This window comes from Podarcis pityusensis (genome assembly GCF_964106645.2).
Source record: "Podarcis pityusensis genome assembly, chromosome: 12".
Classification (NCBI taxonomy): domain Eukaryota; kingdom Metazoa; phylum Chordata; class Lepidosauria; order Squamata; family Lacertidae; genus Podarcis; species Podarcis pityusensis.
In genome coordinates this window covers 28,283,438-28,296,350 of record NC_138037.1, presented here as the reverse complement: position 1 = coordinate 28,296,350, position 12,913 = coordinate 28,283,438, and the positions used below count along the sequence as shown (strand labels likewise).

Genomic DNA, 12,913 nt, shown 5'->3' with positions numbered 1-12,913 from the left:
TTCCTTTCGCTGAAGCCGGGAGAGCAAGACTCTCCTGGCTTCAGCAGAGAGGGAGAGCTGTGCAGCGCCCCTTAAGCCAAGCAGGAGGAGAAATGGAAGGGGCTCCATTTCTCCTGCCGCTTTGCTGAAGGGGCGCTGAGCACAGAGGGGGAGAATTTTCCCCCCTTGTTTTCCCCCACTAAAACAAGGTGCGTCCTATGGTCGGGTGTGTCCTATAGAGCGAAAAATACGGTATATGAGAAAACTAATAAATACTGTGTCCCATCAGCCCCAGACGACATGGCCAATGACCAGGGATGATGGGAGATGTAATCAACAATCTCTGGAAGGCCAAAGGCTCCCCATCTCCGCACTACGGTATCATACTCTAGCTTGGCTAGGAAACTGAGCACAAGGTGGGAGAAGGCCAATGAAGGGAGCTCAGCTGGAGCTCAAGTGGACACCAGTCCTCTTGTCAATGTTTCCTATTCTAAGCTCTGGGACAAAGAATTTCAGGCCAGATTTCTTCAGTCTAAGTAACTGGATGCAACACTCTTCGGGGAAGGGGGGGGGGATGAAGTTCTGTCCCTGAGGCTCTTCTGTAATTAGGAAACAGTCTCGTCACTTGATAGGGGAATGCCAGCCTCCCGAAAGAGAGAGATGGCTAGATGTGTGGGTTTTGGCACCTGACTGCCATATTGCCCGAACCCTGTGCATAGGGACCTGCAGTCTTCAGCCTAACTCTAATCATTTTATAATGTATTTTGAGATTGTCAGTCTGCAAAAAAAGGGACTTATTTTAATTAATGGCATGTATGCTGCTCTTTGGTTGAAGAGTGGAATAAAATGCTCTAAAATAAATAAATTGCAGACCTATTGCTATCACAGTAGTGCCATTATGTTCAAATGCTCTTACTTTGTTTTGTTTGAACATGTTTATGATCAACCACACAGGTGGGCAAGAGGGAACGACCCCAGACAATTGACCTATGTGCAGCAATCTAAGGTGCACAAAACACCTTAGATTCCTGCACATTGTTTGACTCTGCTCCGCCATTACTTGTGAAGGCCAGATTTCTCAGTAGCTTTGTAAGCCTTAGCACTTTACATCCTGGGTGAGTGTTTTTAATCAAAGACTGCAATTACAAGCAACAAAGGGAACACAATTACCTGCACAACTGAAACCGAAGGATGCATTTCATTGCACTCAGTTTTATTTTTACAACTGCTGGCCCATATAGAGTACGTCTAAAATATAAACATATATACTATTATACATTTATTTATTTACACCCCGCCTTTTCCCCTGACTAGGACTCAAGGTGGCTTACAGATAAAAATAAGAATAGCTAAAAACATAGGGGGGAATAGTTAAAAACAATTAAACACTGATAGAATTAAAACTACATATATGGAGGATACATCAAAGAACACAATTATTTTGCAGTGCTAGAAATGAATTAGTTTATTCAGTGGAACAGCAGTCTTGGCCCTACAAATTACACTTGGACTGCAATCCTATGCAAGCATACCAGGAAGTAAGCCAAATAAAATGGTGTTTAATCATGAATAAACCTGCACAGATTTGGAGCCTTAGAGATGGTTTTCTTCTGTGTTGAAATACCCGATGCCTCCCCCCCCCCCAGAAGTTATCTACTTTATTCAGTGTAGTTGGGCAAAACTCTTAAAAACAATGTCAGCAGACCAATAACCTTGGCTTCTTATGGCATGCCTAAGGTTTGCTACTAATTTTCATGAAGACTGTCCCCACTCTGAGTAACTATTCAGGAATTAAGAAAGACAATAGCTGAGTAAGGTATCTCAGAAACTTACCAAAAAAGAAACAACTGAAATAAATAATAAAACATTAGAAACTTTGCTTGGAAAGAGCGGCTCCCCCTTTCCTTCTGAGAGGACTTGCTGTTTTTGAAATGTTAGATAAATAAAAGCAAACAACATCCCATGAAAAACGACCTGCAAGAGAAAGGAAGAACTGCTCAGTTGAAGGATTTAGCAAAGGCGCAGCTAAGAAGACAGTTCAGTTCAGGTACCCACACGTAATGGGCACATTCACCAACAATGCCTGAATTTAAAGAACCAATGCCAGTCTCTTAAGGCGCAACGGAATGGAGTTAGTCTCTCTGGGTCAGGCAAAAGTGCCCAATGTGCTCAGTCTAATCATGTATTACTGAGCAACTGTATAACAGTGGTATCTCGGGTTACAGATGCTTCAGGTTACAGACTCCTCTAACCCAGAAATAGTACCTCGGGTTAAGAACTTTGGTTCAGGATGAGAACAGAAATCGAGCGGCGGCAGGCCCCATTAGCTAAAGTTGTGCTTCAGGTTAAGAACAGTTTCAGGTTAAGAACAGACCTCCAGAACGAATTAAGTTCTTAACCCGAGGTACCACTGTATACAAAACTACAGACCAAGGATTTACAGCAGCTCTGGGGAACCTGTATAGAGCCTCCTGAGATTATCTGATTCCAACTGCTATCAGCCTCAGTCAGCATGGACAACAATCAGGGTTTGTGGGAGCTGTAGTCTGGCAACATCTGGAGGCCACAGGTCCCCTACCACTGGCTTACAGCCACTAATTTGTGTTCCCTGAGGTTTGCTGCATACATTTTCACAAATAGGGCCAGCTAGTAAAATAACCAGAGCACTTTACTAAACTTTTTTCTTCTTTAATTTCATTTTTCAATTATTTCAAATTCCTGCATTGCAGGGGGTTGGACTAGATGATCCTCGGTTCCATTCCGACTCTACAATTCTATGATTTGAAGAGTGAGATCATAATTTGCTTTCACTCGCCTAAGACTGGCAGCCATAATTGACAAAGGCAAAGCACAAAAACAACATTAAAAAATAAAAATAAACTGTACTTACGTATCTATCTAATTTCCACCTAAACCACCATTCATAGATGCTCCCATTTAGTTCAAAGCCCTTGGACAATGGCCAAATAGAAAAAATCTTCTCAAATGCACCCTGTAATAAACAGACATGAAAAGAATATAACAGTTCAGTCACATCAATGGGCCATATAACACAAACATTCCATTTCTAACAGCAGGTAAATGGAGATGCTCAGGGACCTTCATAAGATTAGAATAAAATACTTGATCATTTCACAGTACATTTAAGTCCAGCATCCTAAAATCACAGACAGCCTATTAGGATTTGTCCCCCTATCCAGGCATGTGAAAATACCCATTCTTTCACATTATAATGTTCTGCATCTCAAGACTGGCAAAGAAAGAGACTGCCTTGTGCATTCTGGTGTTGTGTACAAGGATCTATGGATCAGAGCCACAGCTTGCAATGATGTAATGTATAATTGCAGACACTATCTACACTCAACAATTTGGAAAAAGAAACATTCTGTTTCTTGGCTGTAATCAGACATATATTCATGATATCCATTAGTGTGGATTACTTATTAAATGCTTTCTGTCTTCAGGCTGAGAAAACAACAAAAATGAGGGAAACACTACTAATAGGCAAGAAAGAGGACAGTCAGGAACCTATCAAGCAATTCCTCCAGGAGAGCTGAAAGTTGGCCAGATGTATAATTTAATTTAATATTTTGCTGCTGAAGAGACACTCACAACCAACATTTTCTTTTCATTTTTTGTGACAGTAAAATTGCTGAAGAATATCCTTATTTTAAAAAGAAACAAAAAGGATGCATCCATGTTCCCTGAATAAAAACAGTAAAGGATTCTGCAATGTTTAATAAACTTAATAAACTTTTCTTAATTAAACATCTGTTTTAATCAGCTTTCATCAAAGTAAAGCTTTTAACTCTCCTATTAAAAAAATAATAAAAACAGCTGGATTCCCTGCAAGTCTTCAAATGGAAACAAACAAACAAACAAACAAACAAACAAACGCGTCCTTTAAGTTTCTGAAAAGAAAATACATTTAAACTCTCTCTTACACACACACACACACACACAGATGTTTTGAAATCCATGCCTAATTGTGAGGGCGTGAATAATTCTTTCCAAAGGAACTAGGAATTGAAGAGTTGCAAGTGCTTTGTAGAGATGGTTGTGAACAGTATTCTCTCTTAGTCAAGTGCCATTCAAATGCTCAGAATAAGGCCACATACGCCATAAACCTTATGCTGAAGTCACAGCTGAGTTGCATTTTAGCCCTGAAGAGCAGGCAGCATTGGCAAAATGAAAGCATTCCATATACAAAATATATTCTCCCATTCAGCTACGAGGTTTTTTTAAATGCACAGCTGAATGTGGAAGCACATGCTTCTCATGCAGTTCCTCAGCCTGAGCACAGCCTGGTAAGCAAAGCTGGAATCCCATCAATCAGGAGAGTGGGGTTGGGAGATTAATAACAGAGACTTCAAACCAGCTGACAGGTGCTATTCCAATGTCTTTTATCAGGCTGCTGCTCATCTGGGCTGCAGAATTTCCTATTCTAAAAGCTTCAGAGTGGTTCACTAGACAGAGACAGGAATACAGTTCTCCTGAATATTAAATCCAATCATTCTGCAGCTAGATGTTTTCAATTATTTTTATGGTCAAATATCAGAAAGCAAACATGATCTGGTTTTCATTTATAATATATTTATACAGTGGTGCCTCGCAAGACGAAATTAATCCGTTCCGCGAGTCTCTTCGTCTTGCGGTTTTTTCGTCTTGCGAAGCACGGCTATTAGCGGCTTAGCGGCTATTAACGGCTTAGCGGCTTTAAGAAAAAGGAAGCAAGCCCATAGGGAAATTTGTCTTGCGGAACGACTCAAAAAACGGAAAACTCTTTCGTCTTGCGCGTTTTTTGTCTTGCGAGGCATTCGTCTTGCGAGGTACCACTGTATTTTAATATCAACAAAATGCAGCAGAAAGAATCTTGTTGTTCTAACTGCTCCTTTTCTTAATGATAGAAATGCCCAAACATTTAATGCCCAAACATTTTTGATATGCCTCTCCTCCACCCCACTAGAAAAATGTTGGGACCTGGGGTTTAGCAGCCAAGGTTTAAGCAAAGGGGGGGGGGGATACTCTCTCCTCAAAACAAAACAACCAGTTTTGGATGCAAGCACAGGCTGATGTGCTTTGTGAAAGCAGATGCTCCACCCTCAGACCTCTGAATGAACCCAAGCATTCCAACACCAATTTCTGTGGAAACACTTAATGGATTTACAAAAGAGCTAAAAGCATGTCCTCCGCTCTCAGATACCACAACCTGTTCCTTACAGAAGCAACAGGCTGGTTGCCATGACTGTCCCATAGCTGCAAGTGCTTTGCTTTTGAACACAGCTTAAATGTTTGCTTTCTAACATGCCTTAGAATCCAAATATTTAACTTGTACCAAAATATACAAATCATACAAACCTGAGAATATGCTAGAAAATATATACAGATGAACAGGGAAACTAGTTTCAGCAGTAAACCAAAATGCCAGAAGCAACTGCCTGTGGACAAGAGCAAAAACAAGACTAATGTTAGGCAGTAAGCTTTTTTTATTGCATTTTTTTTTTTACTGTTGCTGCTTTTACATTATACCCAAGAGGGACAGCTGTGTGTAGGTGGGAATGAACATTCAGATAGAAATTCTTCTGAAAGTGCTGCAATACGGAAACATGACACCCACCCACAGTACATTACTTCAATAGGATGCCCTTCCTAACCCACATTCCACCCCAGCTAGTCATGTATTGTTAAAGCAGACTGCAGCAAATGTCTGACTGGGCAGCACCGGAGGGCAATGAAACAGCCAGTGCGGCACTAACCAGATAGTCATGGCAGCAGGGGCAGCTTCACAGCCCTCCCCACAGCCAGGACGAGGGTTTCATTTGCCCCCAGTGACATTACACAGCCAACTCTGATTGGCTATATGGTGTCAAGGTGGTGACATTTTCACTAAGTGAACCCTGAACAAGTCCTTTTGAGTTAGGAAGAGAAAAGAGAAGCACCAGATCAGGGAAACTATGGCTGAGAAAAGTATGTGAAAGGTAGTGTTATTTCCCTCCATGGACCCTTCCGGCAGAGAATTCTCTCTACTCAATAAGAAGGTAGGCCACATATTACCTTGAATTATGGCTCTTTGCAGGCCATCATTCAGCATTAAGCTCGCAGGCCAAGAGGTGAACCAAGCATACAATAAAAAAAACCTAAAAACTGAGGTATTCAGGAGCCTACTACAAACTATATAATGGTGTGTCCAAACACATATATTTTATATCCATCTTTTGATTGTTTTAAAAGTGCAAGTTAATTTTCTAAATAGTTATACTATTTTCTCTTAAATTGTTTTACTGTTTTCTGTTAACCAAACACAAGTAATAGGTTAAATATTGGGATCCCAAGATAATAATAATTACCTAGGCTGGGCTCACCCTTTAATGAAAGTAAATAGGCTAGGCCTGCCTCCTTTCCCTGACCATTCCCCCATCTTCAACCCTCCCTTCCCACAAATGGCCACATTAACAATGATAATCTGTGACTATCTTCTGTTATGGTATTTGGGTCAGCAACTAAGGCAGATAGAATATTTTTGCTTTACAAGAGTGTAGTTTGATTTTACTATTGAGAATGCCATGTATTAAAAAAATCACAATGCTCTTTAAAGCTGAATATAACTGAATGCAAAATAAAGTGCTTAAGTTATTTTAATACAAAAGAGAATCATATTTACCATTGGCCTTCTTCTGGACTATTTGAGGCCATAGAGCTAATGTAACATATATGATCATAAACCAGACAGTGACTAGAGGAACAAAGTAATAGAACTGGTAAGACCGATCCATCACTATGCACAACACCACAACCAAGAAATTCAGTCGAAATAAAACCTGTTAAATATTGGAGAAAAGGGGAAGTATTTCTTTATTAAATGTAAGGAATGGCAAGTGATTTTTCATGTATATTTTAGTGCAAACAACTTCAACAAGGTAACATTTGCATCTCAAGTGACAGAGTACCACAAAGCATTCATATCTTGAATTATTTTTATTACAGTAAGCTTACGTAACAATTTTGCTGATCAGGCTTTTCAAAACATAAAATGAAAACAGTTTAAGAGAAGCCAGCCTTCTACAGACTTGCTCTATCCAGCTGCTCTGTATGCACAGAACAGCGTGAAATTAAAAAACTAACACAACACAAAATAAATTCTTGCCTATATAACTATTGTTACTGGGTATCAACTGTGAAGTAACCATTTCTTCTTCTTATTTAATATTAAAGGATAGCTATTTAGAGTTGTGGATGGCTATAAGACTGGTTGCAAGGTTATATATCTCAGGTTACATGAGGCATTAGGCCTCAGACCTCTGCAAAAGTTACAATGTATGGTGCTTTAAGTGTGACAGAAGCCTTGGTTACAGATTATTATTTTTTAATTATCTGCCCTTCATCCTAAAGTCCCAGGGCGGGTCACAACATTAAAACATAGTATTAAAGACAGTTTAAAACAACCTACAATTCCAAAAAAGGTGGGTCCTAAAAACATACACTTCAAATGTCAAAAGCCAGGATAAAAAGGTACACATTCAGAGTTCTCTGGAAGCTATATAATGAAGGTGCCAGATGTACCTCTCTGGGGAGGGAGTTTTACAGTTTAGGGGCTACCACAGAGAAGGCCCTCTCCTGGGCTAACCCTCACACCCAATTTCTAAGTGCAAAGAGGGCTCCAGTTGCTAAGGAGGGGGAATCTTAGGCAATTAGTGCTGAAAGAAAACAAAATCATACTCTGGTGGCAGACTTCGGGAGATTTAGGCTTCAGCTAAGGCAGGGTTTCCGAAACTTGGATCTCCAGTTGTTTTTGGACTACAACTCCCATCATTCCTAGCTAGAAGGACCAGTGATCAGGGATTATGGAAACTGTAGTCCAAAAACAGCTGGAGACACATGTTTGGGAAACCCTGAGCTAAGGCAATTGGGATCCAGAGAGGAAGCGGTGAGCTTTTGTCAGCCTCAATTACTTTTTTGAAGTCTGGCCTCCTACTGAATAGGGAACGATCCAACACTGGGAAGTGGCAGTGGCAGCGGGCAAAGTACTGGGTTACATTTGTAGCGGTCACTCAGAATTATTTTTATACCCATAAAAGAATTATTTTTATACACATAAAAGCTTAATTCACTTCTTACCTGACACACTCTATAAATGCCAAAATCTCCTTTGATCCAGAAGTATGAGAAATGCCCGTAGCCCGTTTGGAATAGATATGCAGCAACCAATACACGGATGTGCATGTACACTGGCAGAAACTATTAATAAAAACATAAATTTTATTTTTTTTAAGTTAGGTAACTTTCGATGATTAAATCCCACATTAAAGTGTGCAAAATGAGTAAGTTTCCCCCCTCACTTTATTCTGCTTTTGAATATAATCTCGTTTACAGAACTTTAAAGCTCACTATGTCTCATCACCTTCTAAACTTATTCCACATTCTGGACTTCCTCAACTATCTGTTCCACAGCTGAACAGGCAGGCCTCACTATGCAAAGATGCTTGTGTACAGGATGGCACTGAATTCAAGGCCGCGGTGATTAACCTTTTGGGAGCTGAGGGTCACAATGATCCATGGTCAACCTTTGGTGGTGGTGAGGATCACATGTCAAAGCTAGATGTGTCCTGAGTAAAAGTGGGTGAAAATGAAAAGTACACATGGTGGGAAAGGGGCTGGAAGTTACAAAAATCTTTTGGCATATCCAAATCACAGCAGATGACCTACAGTGGTAATTAGTGAATTTATTATTATTATTTTAATGTAGACATTTTGTGGGGCCTTAGCAGCCATGGAAAGCCTTCTGCCATCATAGTATTACAGTGGGGGACCAATAGGAGCAGTAAGAAATAATTTGGTGGTGGTGGGGTTTCAGGGGGGGTTTCATGTGGCCCATGGGCTAGCCATCTCTGCTAGGGTTGGAGCAATAATCCAAAAGTGAAATTAGAACAGAATAGGACATCTGACTTTCCTAAAATCATCCAGAAGCATCATTAAAACAAAACAGCTACCATTTCCAGATCAGGTTGGGATGATCAGACAATAGGGAGGGGGTGAAGTCACCCCTCCACACACACAAACCAATAAGGTTCTTCTGCTAGGATAAGTCAAATCCATTGTGGATAGTTCTGAGAGGAAATATCCACCTGCCTGAAGATGGGTACCATGCCCAAGGTCTATTTTCAGAACTGCTGGGTTAAAATTTAGTAAGCCTACTAAAGACGGCATCATATACCAGTGGCATCCTCACCAATTAAAACACTTTCATGCACAGTACAGCACTTTGCACCACAGGTGAAACGAGGAAATTAAATTGTCACTTTTTTTTTGAAAAGTACATCTTTCAAAACAGACCTTAATCACCCCAATATGGAATTAAAACAGAGAAGAAAGACATCATTTAACTATTCAACTTTTGCTTCAGTAGTAAATCACGCAAGACTATTCCTCATGCAAAAATTGTTAAAACTGCAAAACAAACTTACAGTGCTTGCTCCAGAGATATGATAGATCAAGATGACAAGCTGCATCCAGCCTTTCCATTCATCCGTTTGTTCCCTATTTAACACCTTAGTCTGTGCAAAATAAAAACAGAGAATTGCTGTTCCAACAAGTGCAAGCAGAGCACTACAAAACAAGGAAACACTATAATGGGGTGGATGTGTCTAAAACTACTATATAAAGGGAAGTGCAATAACTGTTATTCTCCAATTATGTTTTATGTATTTTGCACCACTAGGAGTGGGCTACAATCCACATGACTGATACAGAACTCTGTGTAAACAGTACGACAACGGCTGAGTGCTTTGGCTCCCCATCTAACATTGTACTCTGCCTGATAGACCGTTTTGAAACTCAAGGGACAGAGGTCCCAAAGAGAAGCCTTGCTGAATTTACATTTGGCATTCTGGCTCAGGGTCATGGACTGAGTAAATGTTGTCAAAACATCCACAACTGCTCATCTGTTGTTTATGCACGGCGTTTTTCTGGAAGTGACAGTTTTATTTGAATCTATCTACAACAGGGTTGGGGATCCTTCTTCTGCCCGAGGACCACATTTCTTTTTGGGCAATCTTCCAAGAGCCGCATGCCAGCGCTGGACAGGCCAGAAGCGGGCAGACAACTGAAGGAAAATGTTACCTTTGTACAGTAGACTAGTTTCTACATGCACCTCTCACTGTCTGCCATCCAGGCAAACAAGAAGCATTAACCCCTTTTTTGCATTGCCTTCATTGTTATTGTATGTAACCTGTTTAAAATTGTAAACTCAAGAAAAACACTTTTTACAAAAAGAAAAGACAGGAACATTGCCAGAGTTCAAGGACACATCCCAGTCAGCCAAAGAGCCTGTGATCTTTCATAAATAAAAACAAAAATAAAACGGGCTTACCTCTTTAGTATTTTCCGTGTAAAACACCCCTAACACTAGGATATAGATGATTGGTATGAAGAAGGATGAGTGAGTGTAAAACTTGTTTTCTTTCATGAACAGATTTGCTCTGTCGCACAGGTAGAAGTAACCCATTATCAAACCAAGTCTGCATAAACACTGCAAGGCTGTCTCTAGAGTAGAAATGGCTGGAGTGTTGGTGGCAGGTTTCTTCTCTTCTCCACTCTCCATATCTGTACATGGCTTATTCTTCTGGTGATTGTTACGACGTATGAGAACAAGAATTAAATATCCAATTATGGAGGAAGCAAAAAAACCAAAGGCTAGTTTTTGTATCAAAGTGACAGGAGGCTGAGGCTGGCAGCACGAACCATCGATGGGCTTTATAACCTTGTTGCAGTGGATGTTTATCAGAATCATTGCATTCTGTCCAGGAAAAAACCCATAATTCCAGCAATTAGGATATGGAATTGAAAATGTCGTACAACTCACATGGTCTACATGAATGGCAGGATGTTGTTTTCTTTTTTAAAAAATAAATAAAACAAAATACTGTTTTTAATTTGTTTCACTGAACAAGTCCAAACTATGGGCATCAAGAGACAAACTTTTTCTATTATCCAAGGGCCAAATTAAATTTAACCTAAAACAAAACAAAAAGATCCCATCCTCAACCTCACAAACCTTTGGGGTTTTTTGACCCTTCGTATTCAGGGTGACAACACTGCTAGCATCCACTGCTCACCGTATATTTTTCTAATCTGTGTTTGACCTACCTCCACCCCCAAATTCCTTTCAGAGGAATGCAGTGTGCCGATTCTGAAATTATACTTCCTGTTTTAAATAAAGATGCTTTATTTTTGTTTTTAAATAGAACAGAACTTAATAGAATAAAATAGAACAGTATTAATATAGTACTCCCCCTTCAGCATTCAAAAAACTTTCCATATATCTGTTGTGTTCACATACAACATTAAACCATGGATTAGCACTACATCCACACTCATACTTCTGTGAGGTTGGAGAACTTTGCTATTTTCAGTTTCATAGAATTCTGGCCAACTTTGTAATCCGTGGTTGATGTAGGGTTGTTCTGAAACTCCCCCAAGTTTGTTTTAAAGCACTATCCAGGACTTTATGAAACCAGAAGTAAACCAATTCCTTCTCCTAGTCACATATGAGGGGAGAAAAGACAGAAACAAACAGTGCTAAACTATGGTTAGGAGTTATGTATACAACAGCTCTGTAGGCAATCAGCAATTCTGATTTCTCTAAGCATCACATCCTTAATACAAAGCAGTATACAATGATCTACACATATTTTTTATTAAATAGTTTGAAAATAATTCTGTAAACAATACTTGAAGAGAAGTCTCATTATTATTTTAATTTATTACCCACCCTTCCCCCTAAGGTCCCAGGGAGCGTTACGACAATTTACAATACAATATTAAAAACCCATTAAAAACTTACAACTGCTAAAAATGCAGTAGCAACAAAGTAGTGTCTAATAAATCTAATAAAAATTAAGACAATTTCCTACAATTGTCGGTCTTTTGGCATTCTAAATCTTAAAGGCTGTTTTCTATAAAGAATAATAGAATGTAGAGCTGGAAGGGAGCAGGAGTCATCTAGGCCAGTCCCCTGCAATGCAGATTACTTACTATTTCTCTGCTTGCTTCAGAAAGGTGTATACCATCTGAGGACTGACTTATAGTTTCTTCTGCTATCAGCCTAGATACACTGAAAATTTTTACTTTAGCTTTTGAGTTTTTTGAGCTGCTGTTCAGGATACTGATTGCTGCTTCATTGTAGGCATCTATTTTCTCATTAGTGATCATTTTCCTGCTTTCACTCAACATATCTTCATAAACTGGATCTGATGTCAAAAGAAAATGGGGATTTTTAAAAAAGAAGCAATGCAATGCAATGCAATGCAATGCAATGCAAGCAAGCAAGCAAGCAAGCAAGCAAGCAAGCAAGCAAGCAATAAATAAATAAATAAATAAATAAATAAATAAATAAAAAATACTCAAGCTCTAGATATACTATTTTCACCTGCTAAAATGATCCACTAAAATAAGCCTCGCATGTCTCTCCAGTTAGACCCTTAGAGGGAGCCCTTTTCAAGTCTGTGCAGAGGGAAATATGCTCCTAAAATTGGAGCACTTTTCATTCTGCAAAGAAAGCAGTTTGCATTTAAGTTACTAAGGGAAGCACTTTGAATACTGCTTCCTTTGGAAAGAAAAAAATGCTCCTTTTAAAAACAAAGGCATTTGAAGCCCCTTGGTGAGCAGTTGGGAAATGCTGCACACGGAGCTTTGGAAATTTTGTGCTTGTTGATTGGGAAATGCTGAGTCCAGGTCTTGCAGAAGAGTTTGTGCCATGATTTAAAAATGCCCAACAACCTGGTGGTCAGGCATTTGGGAGGCACTATGCAAGGGGCTTTGCAGGCACTGTCAATTGGCATTGCCTGCAAAGCCCCTTTTGGCCTAGGCCTGCCATTACTTCCCCACACCTTATGTCAGGTGTGGGGCAGGTGGATGTGGCTTGGCCAAAATGGGCTGG

General features: G+C 39.8%; 1 protein-coding gene across 2 annotated transcripts in view; it reads right to left on the bottom strand.

Annotated features, from left to right (window-relative positions):
- The window catches only part of CASD1 (CAS1 domain containing 1), a 31,751-nt gene that overhangs the window by 4,791 nt on the left and 14,047 nt on the right, over positions 1–12,913 (bottom strand). For both annotated transcript variants that reach the window (XM_080975641.1, XM_080975642.1), the window contains exons 8-16: positions 12,010–12,224; positions 10,346–10,771; positions 9,441–9,530; positions 8,095–8,214; positions 6,641–6,797; positions 5,338–5,417; positions 2,870–2,971; positions 1,813–1,953; positions 1,150–1,227 (exon numbers count right to left, since the gene is read on the bottom strand). In XM_080975641.1, the coding sequence (XP_080831767.1) occupies positions 1,150–1,227; positions 1,813–1,953; positions 2,870–2,971; positions 5,338–5,417; positions 6,641–6,797; positions 8,095–8,214; positions 9,441–9,530; positions 10,346–10,771; positions 12,010–12,224 (1,409 nt within the window). The remainder of the gene's footprint in view (positions 1–1,149; positions 1,228–1,812; positions 1,954–2,869; positions 2,972–5,337; positions 5,418–6,640; positions 6,798–8,094; positions 8,215–9,440; positions 9,531–10,345; positions 10,772–12,009; positions 12,225–12,913) is intronic.